At 51.4% G+C, this 13,187-nt stretch overlaps 1 protein-coding gene across 9 annotated transcripts in view; it reads right to left on the reverse strand.

Moving 5' to 3' along the window:
• The window catches only part of PRR5L (proline rich 5 like), a 69,915-nt gene that overhangs the window by 14,529 nt on the left and 42,199 nt on the right, over positions 1-13,187 (reverse strand). For all 9 annotated transcript variants that reach the window (XM_004755996.3, XM_004755993.3, XM_004755994.3 and 6 more), the window contains 3 exons: positions 8,956-9,013; positions 4,286-4,377; positions 1,141-1,281 (listed from right to left, as the gene is read on the reverse strand). In XM_004755996.3, coding sequence (XP_004756053.1) covers positions 1,141-1,281; positions 4,286-4,377; positions 8,956-9,013 — 291 coding nt within the window. The remainder of the gene's footprint in view (positions 1-1,140; positions 1,282-4,285; positions 4,378-8,955; positions 9,014-13,187) is intronic.

Genomic DNA, 13,187 nt, shown 5'->3' on the forward strand with positions numbered 1-13,187 from the left:
ACCTGACCCTATGCCTGCTATAGGGCAGTGGGGTCACCGCCAGTCTGAGCAAGGGTGACACCGGCTGCCCCGGGGAGCAGCTCAGACCCAACGTTGTGACGTTTGAACTTGGTACAGAGATGGAGGCACTGGAGCCATCTTTTGCGGGGCTGGGGGGGAGGGGCGTGTCCCTGACCACATCTCTGTTTTGTGGGAATTGTGTACCCCCACCCATAGGATTGGGCTCCCTGAGGCCGTATTTATATACTTGACTGAAGGTCACAGCTGACTGGCAAAGGAGATTTGGGTAGCCGGGGCTAGACCAATCCAGTGCCTTCCCCTGAGTGGACACAGCTCTGTCGTAGAATCCTACGACTTCTGGTTGAGGTCCCTTGGACCAGCACATATGTCCTGAGTTCCTGTTTCTTCACCTGGGAAATGGGAATAGCACCACCGACTACCTACAGAGCAACCCTCTGGATGATCTGATTCAGAACACACCACACAAAGTCCCGGGCCTGCACCTGGTACGTAGCTCATCTTCCTACTGTTGATACAGAATGGGAAGAAAGAGGCAACCATGGGGGTCATTTCTCGGTGAAAACACATGAGCTGCATGTGTGACGCCACATTTGGTCACGTGCAAACCAAAGAAATGAACACAAGTCTGCAGAGGGAGGGGGAGAGACAGACACTCGGTCCAAGAGACACCAGGCAGGGTCTTCCCAGCGTCGGAGAGACAGGGAAAGACCAGCAGGTGGCGATAGGCTGGCAGCTTTGGGGTCTGACGTAGTCTTGCTTCCACCTGTAGACTTGGGATGCCCACCTGCCCCTAGGGAACCTTCTAGTGACTGTAGTCTGGCTCCACTCACCTGCAGGGGGCGCTTGCTGTCACATGCTCCTTGTAGCTCATGGGTGAGGAGGGAGCGTGTCAGCTCCCTGAATGACAGGACCCTGGTTCTCTGGCAGCAACCCCCTCCCCCCCGCCAAGCCACGTCCCCCCACAGCTGGAATCCCAGCACGGAGCACAGCCTTACAGGTGCAGCAAATGAACACACGCTCTAAGGAACAGGAATAATGACACTCTAGCGTAAGAGCTGAGCTAAGGTGCCTAGGTCACCCAGTCCCATCCCCGTGCCATAGGGTCTCTTCCTAACCCACCTGCAGGATGAGCAGCATCTGGACGATGGATGGGGGCGGCGGGGACCGGGCCAGCAGCAGCACATCCCCAAGCTTCACCTTCAGCAGCACCAGGTCACGGAAGCCCAGCAGGGAGATCTGACGGATGGTCAGCTCCTGGCCCTGGAGAGGAGAGAGGGGGCAGCACTGGGAGGTGAGAGCCAGGTGGACAGGCCACCAACACAGGGTCCAGGATGCCCAGTATGAACAGAACACCAGGATGGGACAAGACAAGGTATGCGCAGAACTTGGGGAGCAGGGGCGATGGGTGCGCGGGGGTGGATGCTGCTAAAGAGTCAAAGACTTGGCCCTGGTCCTCCCCAAGGAAAGCTTCATGTACAGTAAGGCGTGACTCGACCTGCCTGCATGACCCAAGATGATATAAGACACATAAATGGGGACCATGTTGTCATGAGTTTGGTGGGGGGAGGGGCGGTCAGGGAGGAGGAAGAGAGAGGAAGATGGGGGGAAACGAGAGAAAAGATCCACACCCCACCCCACCCCCTTCCAGGCTGCTTCCTCAACTCTGTTCAGTACGTGAGCACTTAGCCTGCACCAGGCCAAGAAGGAAAACACACAGACGAGTCTGACCACGCAGGGTGTGGGTGGGGGCTGGAAATAAGTAATAATCCTAAGAGCTGACAATTTACTAAGCTCCAGGGGCTAGGCAGGACTTTCAATATTTTAGATGGAACTAACACGATTAATCCCCACCCTTCACGATAGGTACTGGTATGAAACCTACTTCACACACGAAACCTCTTGAGCCCAGAGTTATGGTTCTAGCCCCAGGGTAGAGCCGGATCTCAAAACTTAACTCTTTGATTTTAGGGCTCCTGAAGTTTCTTAAAGCAGAAAGAGAAAAGAGGGTCTCTCTCCTAGACTCCCCTCTGCGCGTATACACACCGCACACACCAAAACACGGGGGCTGTTCTTGGCAGAGCCGAGGAGGAGATCGGAAGGGACCTGTGAAACAGGATGTCACTTTTCATCCCTTTTCTAGCATCTACATTTCTAGAACTCCTCAGGGTTTCCCAGAAACACACAGAGTGCTTTTGTCTTCCCTGCATTTCTTCCTCTTTGCCCGCTTCTGTCCCCAGAGACACACACAAGCGCCCCTGGCACTTTCCAGGCTTGGGTCAAACACCCCTTCTTTGACTGCCTTCCCCACATGTCTCCAATGGCAGCGGTGCTCCCCCCAACTTTGCCTTTTCCAAGGCAATGCAGTCCACACTGACCTCTGACCTCATAACTATCTGTACCCTCGCTCCCTCTCCCAAGTTCCTTTCACTTTCTAAGGTAGGAAAATGAAGGCAAGCTTCCACATCCTTGAACACAGTAGGTCTTCAAAACCCCGTCTGCCCACAGAGGAACTAGGTCTGACACAGACACCTACCCAGACAGGGGCTCTAAGGAGGATCGAGCTGACCTGACAGACATCTGGGTGTGTTACTAGCAGCAATGAGGACCCCTAACTCCAGGCCTCTCAAGGTGGGGGCGTCTGGGTCAGCAGCAGCACTTGGGAAACTGTGTGGGGGACAGGGGGTGGACAGGGGCAAGTCAACTATCACTGGAGCTTGTAATTTTCCAAGAGAAGCAGCTGGTAACATCCCAGACCCACACAACCGGGATCCTGCCTGGATATATGTCAGTGAGGGCCCTTCTTGGCCATCCGGTGACCGCACCAAGGCCACGCCCACTCAGATGCCACACTCCCATTCTAACCACATCCAGATACCCACACCCTGGAATTCCGTGCTCCTGGGGTCCTAAGACAGACACTCAGGTGTACACACCCCCTCCAGTAGAATTGCCAAATAAAACGGAGAATGTCCAGTTGAATGGGAATAATTTTTTAGTAGAAGTATGTGCTAGATTTTGCATTATTCATTGTTTATCTGAAATTCAAATTTAATTTATTATCCTATAATATTATTTGCTAACTCTGGCCACACTATCTCCCAGGTTGGTCTTCTTAGGACCCAATGCGGGCCTAGGAGTGACCACTACCAGGAGGGGAGACGTCTGTGGGGATTGGAGATAAATGACCCCATACACGCTCCAAACCCTCTCAGAGGGGCACAGGACGGAGCTGAGGAGGGGATGAAGAGACCATTGAGGTAACGGTCAGAGCTCTTCTGGAACTACTCGGGGCAGGCCAGAAACGGGATACAGACTCTGTAGGCATAACCTCCCAATTTTTAGATATTGATATATATTTAACAGAATTCCAAGTTCCCATACAACACCATCCAGAGCAAGAAAAGCCTGTGGGCCCTTATGTCCAGCACACGTCACTGCCAAGGGCTGTGCTGCTGTGGGGCCCCACACCCGCCCTTCAACAAAGCCCCCATGAGATCTGCACCTTCACCCCAGCGGGCAGACCGGGGGCAGGATAAATGGAGGATGGAGATGTGAATCTTGGGGAGAACAATCTATCAGTCAACCTGACCGCAGGGGTGTTCACTCTGACTGGGCAGTGACCAGTCCTGTTAACAGCCTCTGCAAGAAGGTGGAGGAAGTCAACGCAAGTGTTAGAATAAGCTCCGGTCACAGAGTAAGAATACCAAGGAGATGCTGCTCATTTTTCGCTGGAAGTCCCATATTTTGCAGATGCAACAGAGCTCTGCCCAGAGAAATGAAATGAGTTCGCCCAAGCCCAGCTACCAGTGTCCTTTCTGCTCCCTCCTGTGGCTACTCGTCTTCAGGCATCCATCCTTTATGGAAGGCAAGCAACATGATTCCCTTCCCACAATCTGGGACAACAGCATCCGTGGGCTTCAAAGAAAGGGGGGGGGGGAAGAAAAGAGAAAAGAGAAAAAAGTCTCCCTGCCCCATCTTCTCTACTTCTGAAACAAACCGCTCCAAGAATATACAGGCAGACTCAAAACCAAGAGCATGACGAGAGCCTACAAATTGCTGGTTAAGCGGGCACTCTCCCTTTGCTTGAGGTTAGATGCTAAACATAGACCAGAGAGCCCTCCAGAGAGCACCGAGGTCCTTAGCCAACTCAGGCGCCCAACGTCCTGCCTCTGCCCCGTTCACCAGGAGGCCCCAGCTGGCCAAAGGCCAAGGAAGGAGACAGAGCGCCGAGGCCGGCAGGAGGTCGTTCCTCAGTGAGACTGACCTGAACTGGATAAAATATTGCCTGCAGGGTGGGGAGAGTCTCAGTGAAGAAGTGGTCCCACACTTCAGCCAGAGCCTCAATGCGATTTTCACCTACACGAGGGCGAGAAGATGGGAGGGGAGAAAGAAAGAAAAGAATTGATCATTACTTGCAGGACAGGCAGAGACAGTCCCGTGTCAAACGCAGCTTGGGGACAGGGCAGCTTGGGGACAGAGCTACAGAAGAAGCTCCTTATCTACATTTGCCCTGGGAGGCATTAGTACAAGTAAATGTGGGATTAGATGGGAAGACTTCACGGAAAAAAAGACAAATAAGTCTTCTATCCCCCGTGCCAGAAAAGGGAGCTGAAGTTTGGAAATCACAGGACCATTGTGCCATCATGGGAATGGTTACAACATTCTCAGGCACTGCGCTAAACAACTTATCTCTAGGTCATTTCATGAGTAAACTCATGACTTCATTTTATAGGCTCAGAGAGGCCAAGGGTCTAGCTCAACATCACACAGCGAGAAGGCAGAGCGGGGATGCCAGAACCCATGCTCTCGACAGAGTTAATCGGGGAGGATCATGGGCACAGTTATTTATTGTTTTCATTTTCAAATCATGACAACACTGTTTTTGTTTTTTGTTTTGTTTTGTTTTCTATATTCCGGATTGGAGCTGTCAGTACAGGGAGAAGAAAGAAGGGCCTAGAAAGTACCACTTCCACCCACTGGTTTGCAATAACCAGAGGCCAGGTGGACGGTGGGACATAGCACATTCTGCAGTGGTCACCTGCAAGACACAGGACCCACCGGATGCTGCGCCTACTCTTGCCCCTGGGACCCAGACCACGGTCAGGCACCAGTCCCGGGCTGCCTATACACGGGTCACCCCAATGCCACCGGAAGGCGGTGCCAGAAACTTTGCAACTGCAGGAAGGCGGGCACGGGCAGAGAGAGGGGCCCGCACAGTGGCTGCTTTTTAATGACCTAGATGACAGAGCTGATTGAGCACTGTCTTTGCTCATCCGAAGCAGAGAAACTGGGTCGGCCAAGATTAGACACCGAGAGATGCACTTGGCAAAACCCTGCCAGTTCCACTGAGCAGATCTTGAAAGATTCATTTAGCATCTTCCGCCTATTAATTTAATGGACAATAAAAGCAGTGGCTGAGAGAGAGCAGAGCAAGGGCATAACTAGCAGTGAGCAGGGCCGAAGATGTGCCGAGTTTAAAAGGTCAGAGAGAAACACACTAGGGGGGAAAATGCAAATCCGTAGCACCCCTTTAATTTCCCTCCTGGACTGCTAATTACAGGCGGTTGGAATTGCTTATTGACTTCTCCGCCCCCTCCACTAGAACGGGAATAAGCGCGTGAGCCCTGTCTGTCCTGCTCACCATTATTATTTCTAGTGCTTAGCACGATGCCAGACGGATCAATAAATCCATTTTTGGGAAGCTTTCAGTAAATGAATGGCAGGGATCAAGTGTATAGGTTTTCCCAGACGCTAAGGCCGGTGCGTGAAAGGTGGTTACCATCTAGTCTAAATATGGGACAGGGCAGAACAGGACTAAATAATTCGCTCCGACATTTTCCTTTGCTCTCAGATCAAGAAAACCTCTAAAACGTGGGCATTCTGGTGGGCAGGGGCAGGAGTCTGTTTCCTTCTTCTGCAACCTTACCCGTGACCTTTCCCTTTGACCTTTGGGCCCTACTATGTGGATTTTACCTCAGCCCTTAATGCTCACCATGATCCTTCACACCACAGGGCTTTTGCACGTGCTAGTCCCTTTGCCTAGACTATTCTCCAGCCCTCACCCCACACTTTGCCTGACTTACATTTGTCTGTCCCTCTAGTTTTAGCTCCAATACTGCCTCTATACCAAAGTCCAGCCCACTGGTCAAACCAGTGGAAAACCTATGGACTATAGTCTTGGTACCTGTTGCAATTACAGTTTTATAGTTGATGAGGATTTGATAAGTACCTCTCTCCACCACTGGTTGTGAGCTCCACGAGGGCCTGGAATCCTACGATGGTTTTGTTCAGCACAGTGTCCCCAGCACCTAGCAAAGTGCCTGGTACGTAGTGGACTAAAAATCAACGTCTGAATGCACAAATCTTTCCAAACGCAGGCTATGCTAGTTCACAGCAGAGAGGATTGAGGAGGTCAAAAGGAACATCTGAGATGTTAGCTCTCATCCTGGTACCCAAGAACAAGGTGAACCCAACACCTGGATAATGTCCTTCCCAGGAGAAAGGGCTCCTCCAGCTCCTTTACATGATGGCCTGTATCCTAAGCCTTCTACGAGGCAGACAAGCAGAGGCCTTCTGGAAATGGAGGAAGGGAAGGGGACCCCTGCAGGTCAGTGCTGGTGCCTACGGACTCTCCTCCACCACCAAGACAGAACGCTCATCGGCACACAAGGCAATCCTCCCGCTTAGCAGCAGGAAGGCACCTCTCCTGGGAACCTGGGTCTAATTGCTGCCTTCAAACTTCACAGAGTAATGGACGTTTTGGAAAGCATTCAGAGGAGAACATCAGACAGACACAGGCTAGCAAAACAGGGTAACCCCGGGGAAGAGAGTTACGAGGAAGTGACTTCACCTTCAGAAAACAGCCCAGAGGACTCAGCTTCCTGCAAAGATGAAGGGCGACTGGATGGAAGGTTCTAGATAGATACCCTACAAACACTTAATGGGCCACGGGAGTTTTGACCACCGCATGACTACTGAAGGGGAATGAGAAACTCCTCACGGTCAAGGTTGCTAAAGCTTGGGGAAATGTCACTGGAATTATCGTGACAGAGCCTGCCCGGAGAGGAGCTGTGTGTGTTGGTTCTGCGGCCGTTATGCTGCAGGTGCATAAACAGGGAGGTCTGTTCTATGAAAGGATGGGTACTAACCGTGGTTTCTGAGCCAGAGGATCCGGGGCACCTGGGTGGCTCAGTGGGATAAGCCCCTGCCTTCAGCTCAGGTCATGATCTCAGGATCCTGGGATCGAATCCTGCATCAGACTCTCTGCTCGGCAGGGAGCCTGCTTTCTCCTCTCTCTCTCTCTCTCTGCCTGCCTCTCTGCCTACTTGTGATCTCTGTCAAATAAACAAATAAAATCTTAAAAAATATAGCCAGAGGATCCTTTTAGCTGAATAAAATATTTCTTGGAGGTGTAGTACATAACATAAAAAGTGGGGATGTTCGGAAGACAGGCAAGGCCCTTGCAGGTTTTCCACAGGCCCCCTGGCTGTGCGGTAGAGCCGCTCAGACGCCTGGACGAGAGCAGACCCAGGCAGAACACCCGGCCCAGTGCCCCGTAGGGTGCTTGGGGGGCAGAGGCACAGAACCTCAGATGACCGGCATTCCTGAGCTTTCACTCCAAATGTATTTACAGTGAGCATCACTCAAATGAGAGGCCCTGAACTTCCCTTTAAAAGCACCATACAGCTCCGATTTTGCTCAATATCCTTTTCATGAAGCTGATTTTCCACGTTTCCAGGAGCTTGGGATAACTCCCCACATGACCTCCAAGCAAATATCATGGCCAGAGACCATGTGCTTCTCTTCCCTCCCTTTCTGAGGCAGCCACCTCCCACGCTGGTGTACCAGCCTGACCCCAACATGCAAAAGGGGCACAGACTTCTTCTCATCAAGGCCAGTCACTTAAAAATAAGGCCTTGGCCAGGGGGGCGCGGGGCACCTACGTGGGTTGAACACCTGACTCTGGAATTCAACTCAGGTCATGATCTCGGGTTGTGACATCGAGCCCCGAATCAGGCTCAGCACCGGGTGTGGAGCCGCTTCGGATTCCTTCTCTCCCTCTTCCTCTGCCCCTCCTCCCTGCTTGCATGAGGGGGCAAAAAAGAGCACACCCTCCTGCCCACTATGTCTGTGTCCAGTAGTAAATCTGTAGTAGCAGATTGACCTCCAGGTAGAAGTTTCTAGGCTAGAGTAGGGGGAAAAAAAAAAAACAAACATCTGTAGACCTACTACATGCCAGATAATGGGGTTACACCTATTATATTCCCTACACTCCCTTTCAAAATCATATCATTTTAAAAATGATTAAAAAAAAAATCCAAAGAAACTAGAAACTTGCCAAAAGTCCCCCAAGCAACAGGTGGTGATCTAAGATCAGGATCCAGCTTCTCAGGATCCAGAGTCATGGGGCTGGCCAATTCTTGCCTTGGTCCCACCTCTCACCTCTATTTGGTGCCTCTCCATCCTGTCCCATGAGGAACCTTCCTTTGCCCATCTTATCAGACCTCATGCAGCAGGTACCTGCCTGGTATACAATCCCCAAAATGGGTAGGGGCCTCGTGAAATAGAAGACCTCAAGAAACATGAAAAAGGCCAATTGAGAATAGCCTGGATCAGACCAGAAGGAGCGGCGTGGCAGGATCTGGAGTGTAATCAATCCCTGCCCAGGAGACCGCCAGCACGCCCCCGGGGAGAACCCTCAGCAGGGTCTCTGAGAAGACCACCCCGATTCCACAGGACTTCTCAAAATACGATCGGACTCGCACTGCCACGAGCAGCCGACTGTAGGCGAGTGCGGCCGCCTGGCTGGAGGAGACACGGTCGGCGTGAATCACTCCCTTGGAGCCCGCCACTTTTGGACAGAAGCATTTCAGCTGTCCAAACACCAGAGGCTGAGTCACAAAGCCCGCTGTACGAGGGCTGCCTTGTACTTGCCTTCGCACAGCTTAATCTTCTCCTCCACGAACAACAGGCCTTTTGCAAGAAGCTGGTTCTGTCAAGAGAGAACAAAGAACACAAGGGTTGGGCTACTGCACAGAGTGACAAAACCTTCTTCCACTTCCAGTGGCTGAGGGCGCCGGGTTCTAGGCACTGGCAGGCTCTGAAGCCTCCAAGTCTGAGGAGACTTTTGTCCTCTTGGAGGATCAGGCTTCGGGAGAAGTCAGCGAGACATCCCGCAGCAAAAGAGGGAGACAGGGGCGGAACCCAACCGCCATCCCGTTCCTCCAAGCAGGAAGGAGGTAGGCCTCGCGCTTGGCTGGCCCTGTGGCACCCAATATCCTTTGAGCCCTTAATCTAAACTCAGAAGAGGGAGCGCTGAGGTAATGGGAAATTAGGCAGAAATAATATTTTTTAAAAAAGATAAATTGAGGGTTTCTCACGCTAGCATGAAAGAGACTGTGTGTAAAACTTCAACCAGCTGTGGGTATGTGTCCGTCAGTGAGCGTGTGTGTGTTAAGCTGTGGAAAGGGAGAATAAGGTTAAGTCTTTTTTCTTTTACTTTTTTTTTTTTTTTTTTAAGATTTTATTTATTTGACAGAGAGAGACACACAGTGAGAGAGGGAACACAAGCAGGGGGAGTGGGAGAGGGAGAAGCAGGCTTCCTGCTGAGCAGAGAGCCCGACGTGAAGCTCGATCCCAGGACCCTGGGACCATGACCTGAGCCACGGGCAGACGCCCACCGACTGAGCCACCCAGGTGCCCAGGTTAAGTCCTTTTTCAATCGCACCTAACAACTGCTGAGTGTTCTGTGTATGTCAAAGGGTTTACAGCCTTCATTTCACCTAATTCCAACCACCTTGAAAGTCTCTTCTGGTTGGTGCCATCACCCTTACTTGGCTGATGTCAGGAAAGACACTGCCTACAGGCGACAGAGCAGAGCTTCCTGGAGCCAGAAGCCATGTTCTCTCCACTCTGCTTTGCTGCCTTCCGGCAAGTCTTCCCACCCAGACCCCTTCCTTCCCTTGAAGGGCTACAGCGGGTCCCACAAGAAGTAGAACAGCCTCTCCACATGTCACAGAAGCTCCGAGAACAAGGACGTGCTGGTGCCTCTCCACCTCACCCCATATTATCAGATTCTCAAAGGCCTATGTTTATGGCATAGGGGGCCTGTGGGGATAGGACTCCTACACAAAAAAAACCAATGCATTTGTTAGTATACTCCTTTATAAAACCCTACATGGCCATGATGACAAGAGCATGCATAGCAGAGGGGAAAAAACTTAGATGTCAGATGGGTTCAAGTTCCAGCTTGGCCACATTCTAGCTGTGTGATCTCGGCCTTACTTTCCCTGATTCTTGAGTTCCTTATCTGTAAAATGGTACCCAACCAGCAATATCATAGAGTTCATGTAAGAATTAGTCACTGTAGGGCGCTTGGGTGGCTCAGTGGGTTAAGCCTCTGCCTTCGGCTCAGGTCATGATCCCAGGGTCCTGGGATCGGGTCCCGCATCGGACTCTCTGCTTAGCTCCCTCTAATCTTTTCTCCTGCTCATGCTCTCTCTCAAACAAATAAAGTCTTTTAAAAAAACAAGAAAGATAGGATGTAACTTCAAAAAGTAGCCAGGCACTGTTTGGTTTCAAGATGGAACCCCAAATTCAAGTTAGAGCGACATCTTAGGGGAGAGCACCAACTCTGTTGAAGGACGAAAATAGCAATTCCTTTACAAAGAACGGCAACAAACAGGTAATTAAGGGGAAACCCCAACTGCGTCTTCTCCTTCCAGCCCAGCAAACATTTCCCAGCAGCTCCTGGGTCAGAAAGCAAGAAGCCACCACGGCACCCAACTTCAGCTCTCAGAAGCAAGGTTCTGGGACAGCTGAGCTGGACAGGAAAGGGTTCCAGAGGAGCTTCCTGGTGGCAATCGCTCCATCGGCATGTTTCTGGGCAACTGGGGCCTCAAGCCTCTGCGTGGGTCCCTTTCCCCCATCCGGATGAGGTTCTCAGAACAACTCTGGGAGCTCTGTGCAAAGGCTCCTGATGCCATGACTCCCTGTCACCACCTCTAATACAGCACGGATGTCCCAGGCTTTTTCCAAAACAGCCCTACAAGCCTCAGAAAGCTCACGTCTCTGCGATACACCCACAGATGAGATCCAGCGCCCCTCTGAAGGCAGCTTTCGTGAGTGTGTTCCATCACCGCGGTCATGCACATGTTCAATGGTTGGGGAGAACCGGAAGTACTGGGAGGTGGAGAGAGAAAAAAAGCCTCATCTTGGTCCTATCCTGAGTTAGTCAAAGAAATGAATTCAAACCCTATATCCTCTGTGCTAGGTCCTTAGGGGTGAGGAACGTTTCTTAGTTTAGTGCCCATGGCTCTGAGAAGTGTCCCAAACACAGCAGATGCTAATAGACATTAGCTGAGTGTCCATGTTCCCTGTTTGGGGGGTAAGATCATGTTGAACTTTTAAGAAATCAAGATAAGTGACAGAATGTGTATAAGAGGGAAGAAAGGGAAAAACAGTCTCCCTAAATTTGTTGACATTTCTTCATTTGGTAAAAATCACTTTGTCTGGATCTTAGAGGATAGACTTCTTTAAAAGACGGCCCAGACTCTCCTTCCTTCTCTCTCTTACATCTTCCCCCTTTCAAGGAGACACTTGGGGGAAAAAACAAAACAAAACATTTTTTTTTTCTTTTTCAAGTAAAAGAAATTACTTGTGGATTATAGAGAATGAAAAAGAAAATTTTCATTTTAAAATTCTCATGATAGGGGTGCCTGGGTGGCTCAGTGGGTTAAAGCCTCTGCCTTCAGCTCAGGTCATGATCCCAGGGTCCTAGGATGGAGCCCCTCATTGGGCTCTCTGCTGAGCAGGGAGCCTGCTTCCCCCTCTCTCTCTGCCTACTTGTGATCTCTGTCTGTCAAATAAATTTTTTAAAATCTTTGAAAAAAAAAATTCTCATGATACGCATCATGGCAATCCTTAACTTAGACCAAATAGAGCACCAAAAACAGGCTCGGGAAGGGACTGAAGGGAGCATCTAGTCATTCTGCCGTCTCCCCAGCTCTGTGGTCAAAATCCACTGGTCACACACTGTTCTGATGGTGTATGTATGGACCTTTCCAGGAAAGGAGTCTCCAGATTTTCTTCAGCATGTGTGCATGGAGGAAGGATCTTTGGGGCCAGCCTAGCCTACAGCCCCCACCTCCTTTGGAGAAGCACCTGTCATCCACTTAATGGACCTGTGCCCCACTGTGCAAGTTCAAACCCCTTGACCCCAGCCTGTAGCGTCAGCTTAGCCAGCTGGCCTGGTTCCAACCCTACCCCTGACCCAGGCCTCAGACTGAGCCAATTGTATCTCCTGGGAATCTGCAGTCAGGCAGGACCCTGGGGAGGTTAGGGTCCTGTGTGACTGCAGGCCTCATGGTCTGAAGGGCCTCCCACTTGGGTTCAGTGCCCTGCAGTTACCATTTCAATTCTTAATATTTTTATCTTTGAACTTGTGTATTGTAAGTGAAATTGGATAGGGCTAGGCAGGACGTGCCAAGGCCTGGGGCCTCAGCTCCTCTGTGGTCCTGCCTCTTAGCACCTCCCCAGGAGGGGTTTTCAGCATCTGCTGTCCCCGCGCACTGGTGGCTGACCCCGCTGCAGGGTCTTCTTCGCCCTGCCCACCTCCCACTATCCTCCCATTCCCAATGGTGGAAAGGGTCTGGCCGGTGGGCACCCAGGCACAGGTGCAGGGAAGGGAGAGTTGGGTGCCCGCCTTGCAGCATCTCGGGGAGGGGCCTGGTGGCAGCCCTCCCCTCCCAGGGCTCACAGAGCTGTGCCTCAAGTGCTGGTGGCTCAGCGCGGGGGCGGGGGGGGGGGTGGTGGTGGTGGTGGTGCACATTTGGCCACCCTTGATCTGTGTCCAGAGGGTGCAAAGGTTACAATCTCTTCAGAGGTCACTTGGCCACCGTGGGTTACAACAGCAAGCCCACAGCAAGACTGATTTACCCACCCTGGCCATGACCGATTTTTTATTTTGCACCGGGCCCTGTAAATGATGAAGCCTACCTTGTCTGTCTATCACTTTACCTAAGGATATGCCACCTGACATCTGTGAGGCTTAAGGCTACTGAGACCTAAAAAAGTGGGGGAGGGAGGAACCAGCATTGAACTGGGCATCCATTGTGCACAGCCTGTCTTTCTAGGCACCTGTTCTCCCTGGAACTCACCTCACCGCA

The sequence above is a fragment of the Mustela putorius genome, unplaced genomic scaffold, assembly GCF_011764305.1.
Source record: "Mustela putorius furo isolate JIRA1106 unplaced genomic scaffold, ASM1176430v1.1 tig00003859_pilon_pilon_pilon, whole genome shotgun sequence".
NCBI lineage: Eukaryota > Metazoa > Chordata > Mammalia > Carnivora > Mustelidae > Mustela > Mustela putorius.